This window comes from Tiliqua scincoides, chromosome 2, assembly GCF_035046505.1.
Source record: "Tiliqua scincoides isolate rTilSci1 chromosome 2, rTilSci1.hap2, whole genome shotgun sequence".
Lineage (NCBI taxonomy): Eukaryota > Metazoa > Chordata > Lepidosauria > Squamata > Scincidae > Tiliqua > Tiliqua scincoides.
Window position 1 is genome coordinate 113,487,728 of NC_089822.1, and position 24,097 is coordinate 113,511,824.

General features: G+C 45.1%; 1 protein-coding gene across 1 annotated transcript; it reads right to left on the reverse strand.

The window, feature by feature from the left end:
- Nucleotides 1–961: 961 nt before the first annotated feature.
- LOC136639749 (intercellular adhesion molecule 1-like) lies at nt 962–22,782 on the reverse strand. Its single transcript, XM_066614226.1, has 7 exons — nt 22,698–22,782; nt 12,804–13,079; nt 11,702–12,019; nt 9,065–9,346; nt 7,450–7,725; nt 5,058–5,300; nt 962–3,075 (listed from the first exon to the last, which is right to left on the reverse strand). Exons 1-7 carry the CDS (start codon nt 22,741–22,743, stop codon nt 2,885–2,887), a joined length of 1,632 nt encoding a protein of 543 aa, XP_066470323.1. The 5' UTR covers nt 22,744–22,782; the 3' UTR covers nt 962–2,884.
- Nucleotides 22,783–24,097: the final 1,315 nt, after the last annotated feature.

Sequence of the window (24,097 nt, forward strand, 5' to 3'; positions counted from 1 at the left end):
CCTTGCAAAGTTTGTTTCCCAAGTCACTTTCAGATTCCTCGGTTTCCCCTCCCCTTCTCTCTAGGTCTGCTGTCTTGATCCTGGATTCCCCACCCAGCTGTCAGTCTTTTCTTTTCCCTCCTTGTTCCCATACCAACTCCAGCCTATCTAGTTAGAAGATCATAAAAACAAATGTTTCACCTGTTTGTGGGTTGGATGCTTGTGCTATTTTATACAGGCAGGAATCATTTTATTAGTCACTGTTAATCCAATTTTTGTATAATCAAGTCACCCATACAAGCAGCAATTGTTTGTAGTTAACAGTTCTATCATATGTTTATTTGGGTTGCAGTCCAATGCATAGTTTACTAGGAGTAAGGGCCCAATCCTATCCAAATTTCCAGAACTGATGCAGCTGTGCCAGTGGAATGTGCGCTACAAACTGCGATGGGGCGGTAGTCATAGAGGCCTCCTCAAGGTAAGGAAACCTTTATTCCCTTGCCTTGGGGCTGCATTGCAACTGCATCTATGCTGGAAAGTTCAGTAGGATTGGGCCCCAAGTCCCATTGAACACAGCGATACTTACTTCCATGTAATCATGAATAGGATTATGCCATACCAATTACATATTTTTATTAATTATTGTTTTTAGTTATTTTATTAATCTCAATAAAGTTGTTGTCTGGAACTGAATGACTTCGTGTCACTTCCTGTTCTCTTTCTGGTCTTATGGCAACAGCTTGTGGGAGTGTGCATGACCAAAGACTGCAAGATCCTTAGATATGCACGTTTGGGGTGTGTTTAAATGCCACAATGCACATGTTTCCAGAGCATGTGTTAACAAGCAAGTGCTGGAACTTGTCCAAAGCACCATCAATACCTGTAACTTGTAACTAAGGAAGCATTGTTGCCTTACATCCCTTAGAAAACAACTTTTGCTAGCAAGCTGCCATGGTTGTCAATAACACAGGGACACATTCAGTGAAAGTAAATATTTCATTTATTTTATAAAACATTCTTTTAAAAAAGCATTGTATTTGCTTTATAAATTAAACTCTTGGCTCTGTTCTACATCTGTACCACCCACTGTTTTATCTGTTACAATTTTTAGTTGACAATGTGAGCAAAATTGAGAAACCTGTTTTAATTCACTATATAGATTTAATCCCTTTTCCTGATAATAAAATATAAATAAAAGCTTCCATATAAGACAAGTAAAACAACTGAGGGCACAATCCTATGCATGTCTACTCAGAAGTAAGTTATATTGTGTTCAGTGGGGCTTACTCTCAGAGAAGTGTAGATAGGATTGCAGCCTAAGTTACTTTAAAAAAAAATTCATCTCAAAAAAATTCACAAAAGTGTTTGAATTTCAAAAATGTTCAAACATTCAAAAATGTTTGAAAAACATTTGAAACAAAAATAAAGCTGTAACCTCTAATTTGTTATTTTGGTGTTTAGAACATACACTTTAAAAGACTTTCAAAGAGCTATGTACAAAGTTGGATAAATCAAGGGGTGCTTTAAAAATCCCATGATAACAAGGGTCTGTTAGGGAACTTTCTTCCTGGTCTCACATACAAAAACTGTTTCACAAACTATACCGCAGCTAGCCTGGGTTTGCCACTCTCTGCACTCAGACAGTGAAGCTCATTTTGATTATCTCAAGACCTGCATGTACTGTACTGGCCACATCCACACTTCAAGAAGTATGGCTAAAACCCATAAAGATGGACAGCATGAAGTAGCCCTCAGGGCTACTGAAGCCACACATGGACACTGTTCATAGAGGACACGAGACAGAAAAGAAACAAAACGCACTCTGCATCAAATGCAGTTTTTCTCATCACAGTACAGATACATTTCAAGGCAAACCCCATAAAATCTTCATGTTTGAATACAACCCCAAGTTATGATGTATTTAAATCAGCATAGGCGTGGGTAAAATGAGCATATGAGAACAGAGGCTCTTGCATCCCAGAGAGCTCTTTCAAAAGGCTTAGCTGCATTGTTCCCTTGCAGAGTAAGTTGTTTTCACTTGCAGCTAGTAAGCTCAGCCAGTTCAGTACTACCCCTTTGCAATCCAGGTCACTGTCCACATATTCTTCCAGTTAGAAAAGACTTCCTGCCATTCAGCAAGACATTCATACATAAGAGTTGATTTAGAGTTACAATACATCACATGGTATTTAAACAGGATGATCCTGAGTCCATGAGGCAAGATGCAAATGAGAAAACCATCTGACTCCCAACTGCTTCGTGTAGGTTTTGTCAGCACCTCAGTTGGAAGAGTCATGGCCAAGTCCCAACTGGTGCTTGATAGCCCTAGGACAAGGAGTTCTAGATAGAAGAATTCAGAAGGCCATCAATGATCATGTTGGTGCTTGTAGATAATCCAGTGAATCTACTGGTACAAAAGGGATCCAGGAAAACATTGCACAACTGCAGGAGCTCAGTACCAAATCCTCCATTACTGGCAGACGAGCCCACGCTACTTATGGCTCTTCCATTTCCCCCCTTCAGTTCACGTGTCCAGTCCTCTTGTGTTGCCTCCTACTGAGTTACTGAAAGCAGCTCTCAAAAATTTGCTCTGGACAGAAGGATTTCTCCACAGTCTGATCCTCTTTTGAGTTTCATGTCTGCAGTTGCATGGGACGGGAAAAAGGTGGAAGAGGAAGTATAGAACAAAATGTGAGCCACAAGCCTCTTCTAGCATCCCACATCCCTTGTAGTGAATGGCAACAATCAGCCTCTGAAAATGCAAGAATCATCAACAACAGCCAATTATTGCCGTCTCCAATAGCCGAGACAATGTTTGATGCTTGTCAGTTGCTCAGCACTTGAAAATGTGTTCCCAGTAGCAGCTGCAATCTTGCTTGCAAGTTCTTAACAGTCACCTGCCCACTCACACCAATGGTGCATTGCCGTTCAGGCACTTTTCTTCCATGGCAGTTCCTCCCTCTTGTTGGTTCTTGAGGTGGTATTTTCTGATCTTATGAGCCTGGTAGTACATCCTATAGGCCATAATTACCGCAGAAGTAACAGCCACCGTGATGAGAGCTGCCAGACTTACTGCAAGGGTGGGGAACTGGTAAGCTGTGAATGGAAAAGACAAAGCATCAAAATGCATTTTAACAATGCATAAAATGCATTAAAACTCAGTGCCTCCGAATTCCACATTGTTGCAATTCTGCCAGTTATGGCCCATTCCTACTGAAGACTAGCACTAGTGGAATGTGTGTTCTGTAGGTGCAGGCTGCTGCAAAGTGGCAGTGGCAGTGGCAGTGGCAGTGCAAGCGGGCAGCACACCTGCAGAAAGCACACCTGCCAGAGCCTTCCCATGCGTGCCGGCAGATGTTTGGAAGCACACTGGAGCAGGTAAGCCCAGCACAGGGGGTGGAACAGGGCGGGGGCACGTTCGGTGGTAGCGGTGCCAGCCAAATCCAAAACCTCTTCCTGGCATGAGCCGCCTAAACAGGTCAACGCAGACTTGCACAGCTATACTGATGGCGCAGATCCAACTTGAGCCAAAGTAGTTACTGGGGCTCACCTCGAGGAGACCTCCAGCAGCCAAAACATCCCCATTGCAGAGAGCAGTGGAAGCTGTGCCAGCACTGCTGCATGGGGATTTTGATAGAATTGGGCTATTAAGACATCTGCAGAAATGCCTTATTTTGAAAGAAGGAAAATGCTAGCCCATCCAGAAGAGAAATATATGCAACTTGCTCAATGCTAAAGCTGCAGCAAATGAGTTAGGATAAGCAGCTTCCTCTCAGGATCATAGCATGGCATCTCCATGGAGATTCCACAGATCTCCAGTCCTTTCCATGGCATCCAGATCTCTGGCAATTTCTACAAGAGTGTCACTATTTAAAAGCAAGTGTGTCCACTTGCTCTAAGTGTGTCCATCAACTGCTCTAAGACCTTGTCCAAAAATGGCAAATTAGACACTGGTCTGGAATTACCCAGGCTGATCAGATCCAAGGTAGTCTCGTGGCAGCGGCAGCATAAAACAGTTTGAGTGATCTAATAAAATCTTATTTCAATGGTGTGATTAAAAAGTCAGCTTTGAAGGGTTTTTTTTTTTTTTTAAGTAACCTGCCACAGGGAGCCTGGCAGATCTCCCTGGGCAGAGGGTTCCATAGATATGGCCCCACCACCGAAAAAGGTTTGTCTCTAGTTCAAACATAATGAAATGACAAAGTACATATCTTGCCTATCAAACAGGGCACAGACTAGGCATTGGGATATACAAGGCCATCAAAGCTGGGGAAAGACAATATATTTCCAGGAAACTAAAGATGGTATGATAGGGGCATACTCATTTCTTTTGGCCCACTTTTATCTTGGGACTGCAGTGCTGAGAACGTGGGACTTCCCTCACTAGGTGAGCTGAGATTTTGATAGGTGAGGCCACTAGGTGAGCTGAGATTTGAACTCATCCCCCACTCCAAAATGAAAAGAGTTCTCCACTGGTTCACAATGACCAGCATATGATCTGCTCATTAGAAATTTTCTCTAATTAGAAAATTAGAAATGTTCTCACTAATTTGGATTGGGTCACCGTAACAGTGTACTGGGCTCAGGTAGGTCACTGGCAAGGATTTCTGTTAGCATCCTTGGGATAAGCTTATAACTCACAATCTTACTCAAAGATTGAAATCCTATACACATTTACCTAAGAGTAAGGCCCACTGAACCTAAAAGGACTTACTTCTGAGTAGTCATGCATAAGATTGCACTGTAACTCTTTTTGCACAGTCCATTTACAGCAGTGGTTCCCAACCTTTAGAAGCCCACAGATCACCGAGGCAAAAATTGGAATCAACATGGATCACATGCAACCCCCAACCCCACCCCTGCGCACACACACACACACAAATTTGGTAGTCCACAGAAGAGCTCTCAGAGACAAGCTGGAAGTGATTGAAGGTGATTTTTTTTTCTGAGACCATGCGGACCATTTCTCAGGGTTTCACGGACCACAAGTTGGGAACCACTGATTTATAAGCTCCTCACCCTTGGTTGCCCACTGGAAGTTAAAAGGACCCATTTTTATGACAGGGAAGTTAACTTACATTCAACATGTACGGTCACATATTGAATAATAGAGCCGTACATATTGGTGGCATTGCACTGATAGATTCCATCCTGCTCTTTGGTGATAGGCTGTTGTATCCCAATGGCGTAAGGTATCTTGTCCTTACTACATTCCACAGTTGGTGCTGGATTTCCCCAGGCCGAGCAGATGAAAATCTCCTCACTTCCATCTTTCCAGGTTAAGCTATTAGGGCAACTAGAATCGTTCATTTGGGGTCCATCTAGAATGGAAGAAATAAGGTTTTCATTTTCCTTGGCAATGTGGGATGAAAGGATTTATCTAAATACATTTTATATCTCACCTTATTTGCCAAGGCAAACCAAAGTGCCTTACAGCCAAAGATGAACCATGAAGCATAATAATAAAATACAGCAAAGTGACAACCCAAAGAATCTAGAATACCAGCATCCAAACAAGTAAAATCAAGCGGTGATAGGTTTTCACCTTTTTAGGTGTCAGCATCACCTACTAAAAAATGGGTCCCACTAAAAAATCACCCACTAAAAAATACCCACCAAAAATGAATAAGCCACATTTTATACCTGAAGGAAAATAAGTGAGGGAGCTATGCCAGTGTCCAATGGATGGGCATTCTGCAACAGTGCCAGTAGTGAAAAGTCCCTGCTCCTGGTGCATAACTACTAGACTTTCAATGTCTCAGATAGCATACAGAGAATAGAGAAAGACACATAATGGAAAAGACAGTCCATTTAGCACCTGAGCTCCAACTGCTTTAAGGCCTAAGAACCAGCTCCTTGCATTGAGCTTGAAAACAAACAAGAAACTAACAGAGATCATGGGAGGTTGGGCTAATACGCTTCCAACAGGCAGTCCCTGCTAATCACATTTTGAACCAATTGAAATTTCTCAACACTTTTATAGAGCAGCTCTACAAACAGCAATGGTGTTGCTAGGGGAGTGGAGGGGTGCAGACTGCACCTCCCGAAACCATATGGGTGAGACACTAAAATGACTGTGTGAGGCCCAGCAGTGCTCCAGCTGACACAAGGCCCAGAAGACGCTGCTTTCTCTACTCTTCGATAGTTGCCAACTCCTGCTCCGGCGGCTCACTTGGTGGAGTGACCTTTGCAGGGTGAATCCACTTGGGTTCTCACTTGCCCCCCGCTCCAACAGGTATCATGGACCATGGTCCCAAAGAAGGGGGTGCTGCAGGGTCTGTTGCTGGGGATGCCAGTCAGGGGAGTCACCTCCTCCTCTGGAGGGGTCATGGTTCAAGTGCACAAGAAGGGGCCACTGTGCGCCATGATCCCCTACATGCCATTCCCTGTGGCTGTCATCCGCTTGCTCTTCAACACCTTTCTGCCCAAGCTAAGTCAATTGCCTCAGCGCTTCCAGCACTTCCAGGCAGGAAGCAATTTCACAACTATGTGAAGCGTGCATGCCCTTTGATTATACCCCTCTTTCCCTGAGGCCAAAAGGACACAGACAACAGTGGCGTGGCATCCTCTTGCAAGAAACCCTGCATGGCGTGGAGGATGGAGAAGAACACTAAGAAAAGTCAGAAAACCAACCAAAGCTCAGAAAATCTTCTGGGGAAAAATGTCTAGCATCCTATTTCTTTTTGCAAAAGCATAGCATAAGTGTTAGCTATTTCTCACAATTTAGGGAGTGTGCATCAGATATTGTAAACGCAACATGGTTCCTGAAACTGTGACTATGCAGCAGAGCCTGGTAAACAAATTCCCTGAACAAGTGTGTCAGAGAGAAGAGGCTGCTTTTCTATGTGGAGGGATTGTTTTCTATTAATACAAGCAGGCCCTGGTATCTGCAGATCTACACTGTTTCAATTATCCACAGATCCAGAGGATACCAGGGAGGCTTTCTAAAAAGTTAGGGAAGTAAAGAAACATGCCACAAATAGCTGCACCCATTTTCAGGACTGCAGGCAGCAATCCTCTGGTTGCTCTGAGGCTACTACCTTCCCCCAATGTCACCCCAGAATGCAGCACAATGAATTGTCCTCCTGGTCACACTGCACTCTGCGGCACCTTGGAAGGAAGCCTGCAGCCCTGAGAAACACAGCAGTTTGACTGTGCAGAAAAAAGGCGCAGCTACTTTTGGCATTTTTTTTTACATTCCCTTACTTTTTAAAGGGTGTCCCTGGTACCTGCATATTCATGGCATCGGTGGGGGGGGGGGTCCAGAACTGAACCCCTGTGGATACTGGGGCCACCAGTATGCCATTTGTGTGAGCTGCAGTTTGAAGTTGGGGCCCAAATTAGGACTGAGGTACGCAATGCTGTGTAGACTGCAGAAGTCACTCCACTTGCAAACTCCCTTTATTGCTTGCACTGAAGAATTATGAATCACTAGGATTGAGACGTTTGTTCATGGTATGTCCTACTTACAGAATACAGAGAGTTTCACCGATGTGCTCTTTAGGACTCTCTGCCCATCGACAATTAGCAAAACTTCACACGTAAATTCCCTCCCATCATCTTCTTCCTGGGCCGTCACTGAAACCTGCAGGGAACCTTGCCTTCCATATATTAAGACTTGCTTGGCGGTTCTGATCTGCATTTTTGTGCCAGGAGCTTCAGTGCCCTGTGAACTGCACATAAAGGTCGCTGTCTCATTGACGAGGATTTCTTGGTGGTCAACGTTCAGAATGGGTTCAGGTAAACCTGTAAGGGAATACAGCAAAGCCCACATTCAGCATCTAGCTTGCTTGACTGACCTTAACATTTATTATACCAGCTAAAAATCTGTCCAATGAACTGAGCTGACTTTTGCAAAGGGGTCAGGTGCTTGTCTGATCTTGGAAGCTAAGCAAAGTCAGGCCTGGTTAGTATTTGGATGGGAGACCACATGGGAATACCAGGTGCTGTAGGCTTATACCACAGTCTTTCAAGACTGAAGGTTGCCAACCATTTTAGGTGTCTATCAGCAGCAACAATACACTTTTGAATACCAAGCACTGGATGGGGATGGCAAACAATAGGAATGAGATGCTGCCTTCATGCCCTACTTGCGAGATTCCCAGAGGCATCTGGTTGGCTACTCTTAGAAGCAGATACCTGACTTGGCAGTCTCTCCACCCAATGCAGCTGGGCCCTTTTTATATTCCTGTGGAGGAGAATTAAGGCCTGTATGGACCCTTCTGTGGGAGATTGTCTCAGGCAGCAGGTGTAGCAAATGCTGCTGTCCTTCAAGAATCATCCTACCTGCCTGGCCACTCTCTTCCCCCCAGTTGCCTCTTTTCCCCTCTCCTTTATCTCTTCTTCTTTCATTTCTTGTTGTGTTGCAGTATACTCTATGTAGACAATGCCTGCCACTGCTGCTGAGGCCAGCTCCACCTCTCTTTTTGTTATCGTCTTCTCCTTCCAGGAGTGGTGGGGATACTCTAGCAGAACATCTCCCCAGCACTCTCCTCTATTTCCTAAGGGAGGAGGAGAGTGGAACTCAGTCAGTTTCCCAGTGAAGGGAGGGAACATAAGAATCACTCCAATGGCAGAAGGGGGGAAGGGAAGGAAAAGAAGATGCACCACCAGGGGAAGAAGATAGAAGGTGATGTGCACTGTGTCCATGCAACTCATGGACACTGAGTTGGAACCATCAGTGAAAAGCCCTGCTCTGGACTCGCCATCCCCATGAATATGTCATGGGACACTCCACAGAGGTGTTTGTGGGGATAGCATTACAATCTGTCCAGCTTAACAGCCTCTCTCTCCAACCCCCTTCTGGTCTGGCCTACATATCTTCCTCAACCAAGCCCCTTCACACAGAATTCCTCCTTCGAGGGTGCGACTACTTGCCTTTGGACCTGACTGTATATACGGTATATATGGCACTGGTTCCAGTCCTGGCAGAAGGACCAGCTGGATGCACATGGGGGCCTCCAGAGTGGGGACAACAAACACTGAGCGTCACCTGTCATTTGTGGACTGACAGCACTGCATTCCACACATCTCTGTATCTTGAATTTACAGTTGTTAAAACTTACTACTTCAAAATGATACTCACTGTAGATATGCACAGTCTTTGCTGCTGTTCTGGTCACTGGCCCCAAAGAGACTGCACAGTTCAACTCATGTTCTCCTGCTGAGGAGGAGGACACCAAAGCATGGGCTGTTACTCTGTTACCAGACATACTGGTGCTGAAGTTCAGGCTCTCCCCTGCAAAGGTCAGGTCAAACTGGGCCTCTTCAACTGGAAAAATCCCCACCACGTTACATTCCACAGGCATCTCAGTATTGGTCTCCAATATGTTTTCCGATGTCTGAAGATGGGGATCCACTGGAAAAACTGTTATGACAGCAAGAGAAAACATGGAAATTAAGCCATTTCTGCCCAATGCCAAAAATGGGTTAAAAACAAACAATTAACAGAATTGTTATTACTTAAAATTAGTACTTTTGCTAAGTAGGCAAGGCCCTGTGTCATCGAATTAAGACCCTGTGTCATCGAATTAATTAAGAATTAAGGTCATCTTGTCCAACCCTGCCTGTAGCAAGAATTCTTCCTAGAGAATCTCCAGCAGGGCCTCCTAGGCAAGGCCCTGTGTCATAGAATTAAGATCCAAAAGGTCGTCTAACCCTGCCTGTAGCAGGAAATCCTCCAAGAGCATCCCCAGCATCTGTTGAGTGTCAACTTGAAGATCTCCAGCGAGGGAGAATCGACCTATGTCAGTAATCCTTATAGCAATTCATGCAATCTCTGCCCATTATGGATTATAGCAAATGCAGTCTAATTAGGAACAAGAAAAGATGTGCAAATGAGCTGATAATTATAATCAGGTGCAGTTTCCTTGCATAGCCCCTTGGAGACTAGTAACTTTGTCCCCAAACCCCATTTCATGGGTGCAGAAGCTAGAAAAGACACTTCATGCAGACTAGTTACAGCCATCAGAAAAAAAGAGAAGTCTACTGCCTTTAGGTAGTCCAACTTTTCATACCAAGTGGGCCACAAGTGTACTTCGACACAGAACCCGTGGGCCACACACTGAAATAAACACGAGCAAAAACCACACTGTTGTATGCACCACCAGTCCTCCTCCCTGCCCTTGGCTCCTTTCCTTGGGACCACAGGGGCCCTTAGCCACCTCTCCAGTACTGAGCCTCCTCATTGGCCTACTCGGGGTCTTTCTGCTTGAAGTGGATCTCCCTAGAGCCCACCCCTTCCTGTTGGCTACTCCCTTCAATAAATGAAACAGGGATGGCCACACCCTTTTCCCCTGGCCCATTCCTGAAGCCTGTCCCCCGCTGCTACTCCTGATGCTGCCCCCCAAGCAGTGTCGTTTCCACCTGCAGGACGGATATGTTTCTCCCCCTGGACGAGGACACTGTCTTGGCTTAGTGGCACCGTACACAGGCACAGATTGTCCCTCAGCTTTCCCAGTGTAGCCCCAGACTGCCCCATGGTCCTGAGGTCGGCCATCATCCATCCCTACTCGCGTTTGTTGTATGTTGCTGAGGGCCGCCAAAAAAGGCCTTGCAGGCTGGACCATTCTGCTCCTGAGTTTAAGAAGTTCACTATAACAAAACCTATGTATGGATTTACGGCACTGAGAAGAAATCCAATTCATGTGTTGCAAGGTGTTTCAAGGTTCACGAGCCCCCAAATGTTGCAAGGTAATCCCAAATGTTGCAAGATTCAAAGTTCCAAAGATTCAGAGTTCCAAAGCAAACTCAGTAGGCAGTGGCGATCAAATCCAAGGGTTTATTGTAAATCCAAAAGGTTCCAAAGGTTGAGAGTCAGAAGTGAGAATGGGAGAAGTCACATACCGAGCGCTCTCTCCAGCTCGCTTTTATTACAATCAGGGATTCCCTCCTTGAAACACACAGATTTCTCATTGGAGACAATTTATTGGTGGGTTACAAATCACCAGTTGTTTCCGATTACGCAATTCCATACATAACATTATACAGATTTGAGCAGGCAGTAGATGGGTACTGCACTTCAATTTTGCTCAAAATGACCTCATCTCATAATGACTTACTTTGGCCTTCGTTGTAGCTCGCAAAATGCAACATACTTGCCATGGGGTTTTGCCAACACAGCTAAAAAAATGCAGCCTGATGCATTTCTCTGGGAACCTGACCTTTGTAATGTTAACCCGGAAATGACTTTGATGTGAACCGGAAAATTGCTTTGATATGTTGTCTTAAACCCTTTAATGCTGTTAGACCACTAAAACTTACTTAAAAGATTACTATATGCTAGTCACACTTGTGTATGCACCAAAACTGGTTTTAAAATGAAGAACAAGAAATATAAGGAAAATTAAGCTTAAAGCAATGATACTGAGCCTGCGTGTTAAAACGCAAGACAGACAGATTTTAAAAGCACAAACACATTTTTTTAACTCTTCTTCAGAGAACAAAGAACTATTCATTCAAATGCATTCTTATCTACTGTGCCGAGAACACCTGTGGCACACGGCCAAGTCCAGCCAAACGCTTGACTTTCAAAAAAACCAAAACCATTTTAAAAACTGAAACCATTTTTTTTACTCTAGTTCAACTTACAGAGATGGACCATGCTGTTTACATTTCAGGTAAGCATATAGCATAACTAACAGTCCTTTATACCTTGTATCACATGTACACCATTTGTTCTGTTACACTTTTTCTTGAAAGGGACTAGAGAAGCTGAACTCACCAACAATTTTCAGTGACTGGTTGTAGGAAGCCTTTTCAAAGAGCTCCGCCTCAGGCCTCAGATCCAAAGCAGCCTGGCAGCTGAATTCCATTCCATGGTCTGCTCGCTGAGCCATTAAGCTGTGAGTCACCACAAGATCACCTGCTGTAGCATTACTGTGCTCCTCAAATGTCTCCTGATACAGCTTTTCCCCACCTCTGAGAAAGGTCACAGTAACGTTCCGGATGGGGGCAACATCAGAAACACGACACGTCAAGTTATACTTCTTGCCCACCTCCACCTCTGGCAATGGATCCAGGACTACGTGATTGGGAGCCCCTGGAACAATGGAAAACAATGATAAATCTTCATTGGTTCATGCATTTCACAGGTGAAAAAAGAGCAAAATTATGAACTCACTTTCTTTTCTTGGCAATGATTATTCTCATGGATGGCATTTCCGGGTTTTAAGGATGAGGCCTGCAAGGCCTGTGTCATCATCAGTCAGTTCCCTGACCCACTTTCCAGTCCTCTTTTGGCAAAAGTAAATTTGCTTGGCAGAGATGCCAAGCGGTAGTGAGCCCCCTATGACCTGGGATCAAGTGGAATTACAGTCTCATCATATCCAATTGCTCAGGGATCAAACTGTTGAGTTTGCCATGATAAGCTTTGCCCATTCCGGATTTAGGGTACACTGACTAATACTTAATTGAGTTTAAAAGTGCACATGATGGACACAACTTTCCTAAACATTCCCTCCTCTGAATGTTTCATTAAAATCTCTGAAAGGCAGCCTGAAACAAAAGAACAAGAGGACAAACTATACCTGAACTAATCCTGAAAATGGCATGATTGAATTCTCCACTCAGTTTAAAACAAAAACGAAAATGCTTCACACACGTAGAAAGGATTCTAATCAAGCCTTCTCCCAATTTTCTAGTTGTTTATAAGTGGACGTGGTCTCTTTCCTGACCGCTTGCTGAATTTGAATTGGTGATCACCAAGACAAAAGTCTCTATGCCCCACAATGTCCACTTTCCTTCAAACCATGAAAACATTTGAAAGCATCCTGAAAGATTAGCTTTTCAGACAAGATCCCAACACAGACCAATGTTTGACTTACGGTAAACTGTGATGTTTGCACCTTGAGGTTCCAGGTCTTCATCTTCCTTTTCACAGACGAAGTAGCACAACGCACGGGGTGTCCATTCAGTGACATTTCCGAGTCTGAAGGCTCTCCAAGAGGTCCCCTTTTCAGGTATCTCTTGCTTCAGTAGGGAGGTTTCAATGCCATAACTTGAAAATTCGCAGTTGGTAGTGCAGTTGATCACAATAAAACCTCCAAATTCCACCATGGGTTTTTCTGGCTCTATTCCCACAAAAAGCCTTTCCTGGGCCCCTGTAAGAACAACACACCCCACTGATTTGAGTTCTAATGTCATTTCTCATGAATATTTAAATTGTGCAGAAACATACAACAATAAAAAGATACTACAAAGGACAGATTCTAGAGGGGAGGAAAAAGAAGATGAAAGGACATACAGCTTTGAAGGATAAGAAGCTTATACTGGACAAGGTAATGCCACCCTTTGAATGCTAGAGGGCATGTGGTTTCATCCATGCTTGGAGGAGAGGCAGGACTTGGACTCAGCCTGCTGCAATGTCAGGCTGGCTCTCAGGCCTTTGGGACAAAGAGAAGAGATGATGCAGGGCAACTGAAGCTATCTCCGCCTGCCACTGGCCCTCTCTGTAGTCAGTTCAGCCCCCATGTTGCTACAATGTTTCAATACAAATTTAGCTGGTTGCCCTGGGGTCAAATAGGAGTGTTTTGTTTTTTTTCTCCTGCCACTATAACTGGACTTCTGTAGTTGGATTTTTTCCTACTGCATATTTTGTAGTGGACAATGTGTATCCCCTGGTCAGCTGCAGGTAAGTGTGGATACCGACGTGAGCATCTAGAGCAGAGGCTCTTCACCCTTTTATGATTACAGAACTCCCAATGGCTTGCCCAAAATGTCCCCATACCCCCTTCACCAGACTGTTGAAGTCATCATCACCACCAGTCCTATTAAGTACCAGTGTGGCTAAAAAAAAAAAGTCAATAGCTTGGTTTTATTTATTCACATTTTTACACCGCCCTTCCTCCAAAGAGCTCAGGGTACACAGCTGCTCCCCAGAACACCTCAGTCCATACTGATAAAGGGGATAGTGAATAATATAATCTAACAACTTTTTTTAATTGTTCAGAGATTGAGTTCCATACCCCCATCATTTGGTTCCCATACCCCTAAGGGTAGTGGTTCCCAAACTCACCACTACCAAGGTACCCTTCTTACACAGTACCCTGTTGTGGCAGTACCATTGCACAACTCTCTGCGAGATTTTGTGTAATTCAAGATGGTGGTGCCTGGGAAGAGGCTGAGAAGAAGAGGCTGGTGACATCCCATGGTGCCCCTGTGAGTTTGCCACAGCGCACAGTTTGGGAACCACTGTCCAAGGGGTATGGATACCCTGATTAAGAATTCCTGAGCTAGATGCATGGCAGTACCAAAACAGGAATTTCATGGAACAGCCTCCAAGGATTTTGGGGCACGACAGCAACTGTAAATGGAACCATTTTGGGAAACTGCCTGCCTCATTCACAAAGAATTCTGGGGCTTGAGAGATGGCAATTCAGGCAAGAACCTTCCTCCAACTATATGGTACTGTGAAGGTGGGAGATGTCACTTTCCTGCTGCTGATATCTCAGCCAGGATGGCATGCCCAAAGAGAGCAGCAGAGTTTGCTTTACTGGGAAAGGCTTCACCCCAGGGGTTTTACCCATGCCATAATTGGACTGATGCTGCTGTATTCTCAGTTAAATTTAATAAATAAAATTGTGGGCTGAATTTAACCCAATACAGTCGTCTCATCTCGTCTCTTGTTCCCAACCCAGTTTGAACCATGCTTTGTATTTACACAAGACCAGTTGTGCCAGAATGGAGATGGATATTTGAATATTTGCAATGCTATGCAAAGGGACAACACTGCCACTCAGGGATGTGCATTTCAGAGTGCAATTGTTACACAAAAGGTTTAAGCTCACTGTTCCTTATATAAAGCCAAATCCTAACCAACTTTCCAGCACTGATACAGGTGCAATGTAGCCCTACAAACACCCCTTTACCTTGAGGCCTCCATTGATTGCCTCAATGCAATCAACGTTTCCATTGATTGATGCATCAGTGCTTTCTAGGTTAGGACTGGGTTGCTAGTAAGTGACACGCACACAAAAACCACCTTTTATGCACAGAACTCCTCAACTTGATCAACGTTTTAGGATCAAGGCCCGTAGGAGACTTTGCAAATGAACTTCCAAGAATTTATATGTTTTCTTATTGTTTTACTAGAGGTAGAGGATTGTATAAAGCAAGTGCCACCTCCAACTATAGAAAATTTTTATTTGTCCAGACCTCTGGCTTTTGAGACTTCAGCAGGCATTGCTTCCACACACTTAGAGCCTCTCTCTGCACCATAAGGCTAGAGAGCAGCTTTTTAAAATGAGATACTCTAGAACTGGAGTGCCCAAACCCTGGCCCGGGGGCCATTTGCGGCCCTCAGGGACCTCAAATTCAACCCATGGGGAGCTACCAGACTCCAATGAGCCTCTGGCCCTCTGGAGACTTGCTGGAGCCTGTGTTGGCCCAGTGCAACTACCCTCAACATGACAGTCGACTGTTTGACCTCTCACGTGAGCTTCAGGTTGAGGGCTCCCTTCGCTCCTTGCTATTTCACATCTATGAAACAGCAGGGGCAGCAAAGGAAAGGCTGGCCTTGCTTTGAGCAAGGTCTTTTATAGGCCTTGAGCTATTGTGAGACCTTCATTCATTCATGTAAGTTCCTTCTCTAATATATTCATTTACGTAAATTTATTCAATTTTTAAGTGTAAATTAAATGTAATCTTTTTTCCCCAGCCCCCAACACAGTGTCAGAGAGATGATGTGGCCCTCCTGCCGAAAAGTTTGGACTCCCGAAACTCTAGAACAGGGATCTCCAAAACCAGGCCCGGGGGCCAGATGCGGCTCACAGCAAGCCTGTATCCGGCCCATGGGCAGCCTCTTGTCCCCTGAAAATCTCTGGCCCACTCGACTGAACATGACCAGAGCTGTGCTCTGATCGCACCTGGAGGATGTTCTGAGGGCTGAAGAGGCTGAGTGCATGAGCCCACTCATTCATTTATTCATTCATTTAAGTTCCATCTCTAAATTTATTTATTTAAATTATTATTATTATTATTATTAAAAAAATTTTCTGGCCCTCAGCACTGCGCCAGATATTTCATGTGGCCCTCTGGCCAAAAAGTTTGGATACCCTTGCTCTAGAATACCCCATTCTGAGTTTTTTTCTGCAGTCCCATTGAATTGCAGCAAATACACAGCGCTGCTTTTATATACACTTCATCTATTCTCAGTCCTGTCGCACTAATGAATATAGTTATTCAAATTGGAGCAGGTTCATGCATACAGGCACGATCGTTTTTTGACTTGGCACTTGGCAAATGGCCACTGAATGTGTGAACTGTGAAGCAGGAAAACGATGCCTCTTATAAGATGGTACATGTTTCCCTTTTTTTTTGCACATGTAGTGATCGCAAAAATAACTCAATTTAATTGATTCACCAACGAAACCTATACAGGTCCAACCTAGTTATACAGGGATTTGACTCAACATGAATGGCCACTGTAAATGAGAAGGAATGTTCTAATGTTCTAATCCCTGGAGAAGGGAAAAAATGCATCCCTTTAAAAATCATTTAAAAACCTGAAAAGTCCTTTAACAATAGCCTCATTAATGAGAGAATGAGAGAGAGAGAGAGAGAGAGAGAGAGAGAGAGAGAGAGAGAGAGAGAGAGCGCAGCTGGCTGACAATCCATCAATCCTTCTCTCTCCAGGCTACCCCTCCTTTCTCCCTGAGCATGTGAAAGAAAGGTAATCACTTTGCATTGGTGAAGGGAGGGGCTGAGTGAAGCACCTTTCTAAGTGCTTGGAGGAGGACTGATTGATGGATTGTCTTCTTAAGGACTCTTATCTTACATCACAAAGGTCAGCAAGACTGTTTTTAAATCACCAGAGCAAATGGACTTTGTTTTTTAAATTGATTTGCTTTAGTGCATTTTTTGCCATCCAAGTCAGTTCTGGGAATGGAACCCATGGAAATAATAAGACTCAACCTGCTGAACATGTTGGCATCCTTCAGTCTTGGAAGACTATGGTATCACGCTCTGAATGGTGGTTCTGGAACAGAGTGTCTTCTCCAGTGCGCGAAGCCTGGGTAAAGTAGATATGGAGGATAGACTGTTTCCCATGCAGCATATCCCCCCTCTCCATGTCGCTGAAATGGTCCAATGGAAAGGCAGAAGCCAATATGGTTGGTTCAGTGGTGTCACAGGAGTTGCCAGAACGTGACTGTGTTCAGCCATGAACTGCCTCAGGGACTCCGGCTCCGGATTTTGCCTCGAGGTTGACTCCTGAAGCCTTTTCCATAACTGGATGTAACCACAAGGCAGTGAAGGTTTGGGATCAGAGGTTTCCTTCTCTCAGATGAGCTGCCTTCAGTCCCATCTACCCGGTTTAGTCGCCTCTTAGGACAAGTACAGCCAAATTGAGGGCCTATTCTTATCCCCAGCCCCCAGGGGAAAACCCCCAGGACTCAACCTGTAGTCCTCATTGATTTGCAGAAGTCTTATGTTCCAGGACTTGTTTGCCCCTGTGATAATTACAGCAGTGGTTCCCAAACATTTTAGCACAGGGACCCACTTTTTAAAACACTCTACTGGGACCCACCTATGTTTGCCAGACTTTAAAAAAGGAGATCTAAAAAGTAATATTTATTTATAATAACCAGAAAAAGACCCTAGAACTTTATCTCTATATATTTATACAAGCTTGGAAACTGCAGCTTAGCTCCTTGCAGGGCAGTTAGCAGCTATCTTGCAAATAGCAGCAGCTGAGCTCTTTGCAGGGTAATTAGCAGCTACAGTATCCGATTTTTCAATAGTCTCAGGGTTTGAGGTAGTTAGTTATCTGATCTTTCCATCACCCTTTGGAGACCCATCAAAAATCAGGTCCCAAATCACATTTGAGAACCACTGTATTTAGTATTAGTCCAAATGAAATCACTGAAATGAATAAGCTTTATGTGAGATTCAAAATCTGGAGAAAATTGTCGTGCTTCCTTTTTCCTAGGTATTATGACTCACTGTTTGGGCTTGCTCTACAGATTTCAAGTAGACGTAGAAGAACTCTCTGCCACTCCTTACTAGAAAAGAAAAACACCCTCTTTTCCAGTAATGTCTCAGCTGACAGATAAGAAACCCTTAGAAAACACTTCTTAGCCTTTGGAACTCAAAGGGCGCAGTCCTAACCCCTTATGTCAGTGCTTTCCAGGGCAGTGCAGCTCTGAGGTAAGGGAACAAACATTCCCTTACTTTCAGGAGTCCTCCGTGAGTGACACCCAACTGCAAGATGCAGCACATGTCCCATTGGCACCGCTATGCCAGTGCTGGAAAGCACTGACATAAAGGGTTAGGATTGTGCCTAAAGTGATATATCATGCAGATTGCCATCTAGACTGAAGGAAGGTTCATCCTCTGTCCCAAAAAATTTCTGTGCAAAAATTAATGGAATGCTATTGAAATGTATTCATAACTAGTATTCACAATGGTTTTATGTAATGGTTTGCAAATGGGAAAAATCTCATTTGCTTTGCTTCATGAATCCAGTATACCCCTAATTTCTCAAGATAATGCAAGCAGTTATTTAAATAAAATTTTCATTCTCACATTTCTCTCCCACTCTTCCTACAAGACATTCAAGGCTGTGTCCCACTCGTCCCCCATTTTGTCCTTACAACAATCCTGTTAGAGCCAAACTAGACAAGGTAGCAGAAAGAATGTGGTTAGAACCCCTGCATGCTTTTCTTTTTTTTTAAGTGATAAGCATCCAGGCAATTCTCCTCCTCACCCCCCCCCCCCACCCTGAATTTGTGATCAAAGTCTCCTTGCCATCAAAATTACTGTATTTGCCCCACAGGGGAAAACATACAAGTATCACAAATGCCTCCAATGACACGTTTCTGTTTCTGTTTCTCTCTCTCTCTCTCCCCTCAATTTGTACCTGAAGTCATGGGCAGCTCCCCTGCCCTCCCCTATCCATTCCCTCCCCTACATATGCAACTGTGCCACCAGAGCATGTGCTGTATCCTGGGGGGGGCAGTCCCAGAGGTCTTTTCCAGGTAAGGGAATATGGTGTAGTGGAGAGCCAGGGTGGTGTAATGGTTCTGGAGTTAGACCTGGAGGATTCAGGATCAAATCCCTACTTGGCCATGAGGCTTCCTGGTTGACCTTGGGCTCTATCTATCAGCCTCATCCTGTGAGGACAAAAGAAGGGAAGGAACCATGTACACTGTCCTGTGCTAGTTGGAGAAAGGGGGGGTTATAAAAATTTAATAAATAAGCAAACCTAAGCAAATAGAAAGTGAGATCATAGCCATAGGACCATTAGATATGCTCTGAACAGCACATTCAACACTCAGCTTAAGAATTTTTTGAAACACCTAGTTTTAATTGTGAGACAATTGTTCATATTGCAGTAATAAGAATTTTTTTTTGAGAATGGGCAAATTTATGGTAAAAAAAAACAGCAAAAATGGTAGCATTCCAAACTCTACCCTCCTTACCCTGCCACACCTTCTCCTTTAGCTCAGGGTGGATTTTTTAAGATCACTGTCACACTGTATGTGACACTGTATGAAGCTCAAATGGTCCAGGAGGAAAAAATGAATCCTCTTTGCACTACTACAAGTGTGAGCACGACAGGTGCTTGAAGAGGCTACCTCAAGGAAGTTCTTGTTTTAGGAAGGTAGTTACTATAAGGAAATAAAAGCCTTTTATCCATTTACAGACAACATATACGTTCACACTTAGCATATATGTGTCTGTAGCTCACCTCCTGTTGACACTAAAATGCACATACACATTTGGGGACTTGATGAGAGGAATATAAAAATTTCTGCTGCTTATGACAAAACCACTGCTCTCCCATGAACATTTTGGAAGCCCCACCTAGCAGTGTTGCCAGCCGTCCAGGACTGGCCTGGAGTTTCCAGGAATTGTACTCCACCTCCAGGTGACTACTGAAAGTAATCTTGGAGATTTTAGCAGCCCCCACCCCCCCCACCCCAGGAATTTCCAGCATTATGTCATCTTGGGGGGAAAAAATCTACAGGAACAATAAGTCAGAGTCAGCAACCCTACCACTTAGGTAGGAGGGCTGACTATGACTCCCAATCACAAAAAGTCAGCATTACTTCATTGGCTATATCTGTACCCTGCCTTTAATGCCAGAAGTTTGGAGAGGCATTTGGGGCTGCAATGCTATACACATTTACCTGAGAGTAAGTTCCACTGAACTTACTTCTGAACAGACATGCATAGGATTGTGCTGCTAGTGCCTCAAATAATTCAGTGTTTCTCAAACTGTTGGTGGGGACCCACTAGGTGGGTCATGAGTCAACTTCATTTCAATATTTTATTTTTAATATATTAGACCACCATGTTATGCCACCATGTTATGTGACTGCATTTGGAGAAAAGTTACAGGCCTGTACTTTTAACAAGCTACTATGTATATTCTTTTAACAATGATAATATATGGGACTTACTCCTCGGTAAGTGTGGGTAGGATTGCAGCCTAGGATTGATAAAAATTGTCCTGCCTGATTATGACACTTCCAGTTATGACATCACTTCCGGTGGGTCCTGACAGATTCTCATTCTAAAAAGTGGGTCCTAGTGCTAAATGTGTGAGAACCAATGTCTTATGAGGTACAGAAGGTCTGAAGAATGCAAATCATCTGGACAGGGTGGCAATGTGGGGATTTTGAATCTGAGCTTTCCATTATTGGAACCAGACACTTCAGCCAGTCTGCCACATATGGCTCAGTGATCGCATCTCCCATGTGACAAAGCACCAAAGTGCAAATGAGCTCCATGAGCAACTTAAAAAAGTTAAAGGCAGCCACTAGTGGGCAGGACATTGACCAAATTAGACTGGGGGGGATTTATCCTATGTAATCTGCTTTGTAAACTTTTTTGTTGCAAAGCATCATACCAATATTCTTAACAATATTTCTTCTAGTCTCCCTAAAGCAGATTTGTTGATTGCATCTTTTTCCTCCTGCAGGGTTAATAGCAGTTGGGAGGGTGGGGGGTGGGATGAATTTCCTCCCAGTTCTGCTACCCTAATCCCACTGGGATCCCACTGGGATGAATAGTTTTGCCCCACAGTCCTGAAGTCTCAGTGCTTGACCAGGAATCAAGACAAAGTCCCACCCATCACATGGATTTGCCATCAAGCATATACTCATTTGGACAACCGAATATAGAAAACCCTGGCTTCCTGATGAGTGACCATCCTACATAATAAGTTTCAACAACACCGGACAGTTTTAAAGCTGCAATCCTAAATATACTTACCTAGGAGTAGGCACCAATTAACAAAATAGAACTTTTTTCTGAAGAAGCATGTACAGTACTGTATAGGATTATGCTGTAATATGTTGGGCTCCTTCAGACCATAATGCTTGTCTTAACTCCCACAAATCAGCACACACTTAGACCATGGAGCAAAAAAGATTATGTGAACTAAGCGAAAACATGCAATCCCACAGGTAAAGCTAAAAGACTGAAGGGCTCTACAGTTGAATATTTTGATTTGCATAGCTTTCTGGGTTAGTTTGTTAACCACTTCTAGTTCAAAGTTGACAGTGAAGAATATAGTTGCCCCATCCCCAAAAATCGTCATCTCACAGTTCACTCTAGATCAGCAAAACACCCTTAGGAAATTCCCCTCTCTGCTTTTAGACAAACACAACAGCTATCTACATGACAGCAAGCATGTAACCCCTCCTAAGTGGGCAAAGAGGTGCCTTTCAAAGTGGAGTGTCCTCGTATATTTAGCAGAGGGACAACAACTGTCTCTCTTTGCCTCAGCATGGCAACTTTTCCAGTGAGTGATGCTGGTGTCTTGGCTGTATTTTTTTTTAAAGATTGCGAGCCCTTTGGGAACAGAGAACCGTTGATTGATTTTATTATGCAAACCACTTTGTGAACTACTCTGGTTGAAAAGTGGTATATAAGTATTCTTATCAATAAACAGCAGCTCAGTGTATCTAACTTAATATATAAAGTAGGTTAATAGACAATCAGGCCATCTAGGCCAGTGCTATCTGTTCCAGGTATGACTACCCCAAACCAGCTACTGGCCAGCAACAGCTCTCAGGTACAACTACCCCAAACTTGCCACTTAGCTGCAGATGCCAGGGACTGGGCTTGGGTCTGTCTGCATGCAAAGCATGTGCTCCACCACTGTTCTATGGCCCCATAGCTGTCACCCACAACGGGCCACCACCACCTCCAACATCCCCACAATCGTGCTCCACAGCTCCAACCCTCCAGCTCACCAAACAAAAAGCAGCAAAAGAGCCAGAAGCAGCCTTAGCACAAGGCAAACAGACAACTGCCCCAGGCAAAAGGTGAGTAATGCCCCCAGGCTAAAACCTGGGAAATAGGAAGAAGGTGGCATGCCTCTGAGCAGGTGCAGAGTGCATTCCTCTCCTCCATTCATAATCAGAGGGATCCTGCACATCAGGGATCCAGGGAAAGGGATTCCAAATCTGGTTTCCAAACATCTGAAGCCTTTTTAACCCCCCTGTTTCTAGAACCAGCAGTTAGGAAGGCATTTTCTACTCATCCAGAGCCTACACACAGGTTGGTTTGTTGATGCCCTCCACAAACCATCTCCTGAGGCAGAACTTCACTTCTTTGAGTGGGGCTGGCTGGCATCGTCTCTTAGACGGGGGGGGGGGGGCACAAGCCTGGTACCTTGGAAGTTGCCAGAAGTGGGGAAGCGGACGCACGTGGGGGAGAACACCGGAGAGAGAAAGGCGCTCCCCATTCAGCCCTCCTTCCCCCCTTACCGCTTGCCACGGCCGCAAGGAGGAGGCACACGAGAAGGCGCTGCATGCTGGCCGCGTGGAAAGCCGGAGCTCCGCGAGGGAGGACGAGGACTCCACAGAACGAGGAGAAGGCAGCTACAGCCGTCCGCATCAATCCACCGGTGGCCCTGCCCTGCGCCGCGAGCCCAGAGGCAGCGCCTTCTTATACGCCCCGCGCTGAGGAAGCGCCACCGCCAGCCCCATCACGAGGGGTGTGGAAACTCCCCGCGCGCCGAGTGCGCGCCTTGCCTTCGGCTGACCCAGTGGGGGCGGGCGGGGAAAATTCCAGCCCTCCTGCCGCCTGCCTCCCCCCAAGCAGCCCGCGACCACCCTCGCGGCGTGCTCGGGCCGCGTTGCTCAGGGCCGAGAGGGGAGGGCGCCTTCCCCGCAGCGCCGGGAGTTCCAGGAACTGGCAGTGCTTTCTGAAGCTGGAATGCAGCAGCTTTCCTGGAAGTCAGCCCCAGGGACTAGAATGGGACATTTCTGAGTGGGCATGGCATAGGCTTGGGCTCGCAGTCCCTATTCCTTCGGGCTGCAATCCTAGCCACACTTCCCTGGGAGTAAGCCCCCTTGACTAGAATGGGACTTACTTCTGAGTAGGCACGGCATAGGCTTGGGCTCTTATTCCCTGTTTGACACGCAGGCTGCAATCCTAGCCACACTTCCCTGGGAGTAAGCCCCCTTGACTAGAATGGGACTTACTTCTGAGTAGGCATGGCATAGGCTTGGGCTCTTAGGACCCAATCCTATGCAACCTTCCAGCACCTGTGCAACCACAATGCAGCCCTGAGGTAAGGAAACAAATGTATGTTCCCTTGCCTTGAGGTGGCCTCCATGACTGTGTCCCCACCACAGGATGCAGCGCATGTCTCATTGGCACAGCTGCACCGGCACTGGAAAACTGGATAGGATTTTGGGTCCCTAGTCCCTATTCATGGAGTATGCATGCAGTCATAAGAGCATAAGAACAGCCCCGCTGGATCAGGCTATAGGCCCACCTAATCCAGCTTCCTGTATCTCACAGTGGCCCACCAAATGCTCCAGGGAGCACAAAAGACAACAAGAGACCTGCAGTCCACTTTCACTTCAGGGCCCAATCCTAACCCACTTTCCAGCACTGCTGAGGCCGCAACGCAGCCTCAAGGTAAGGGAATAAATGTTCCCATACCTTAAGGAGGCCTCTGTGACTGCCTCCCCACCACAGGATGCAGTGCACGCCCCATTGGCACGACTGCACTGGCCGTAGAAAACTGGATAGGATTGGGCCCTCAGCTTGATGGCTTTTTTTGAGCCTATTTGAAAAGGTGGCAAAAGAAACACACACGTGAGTCCCATGGGAAGTGAAGCTTCTCTCAAACCACTTTTGCATTTTGTACCCCAAA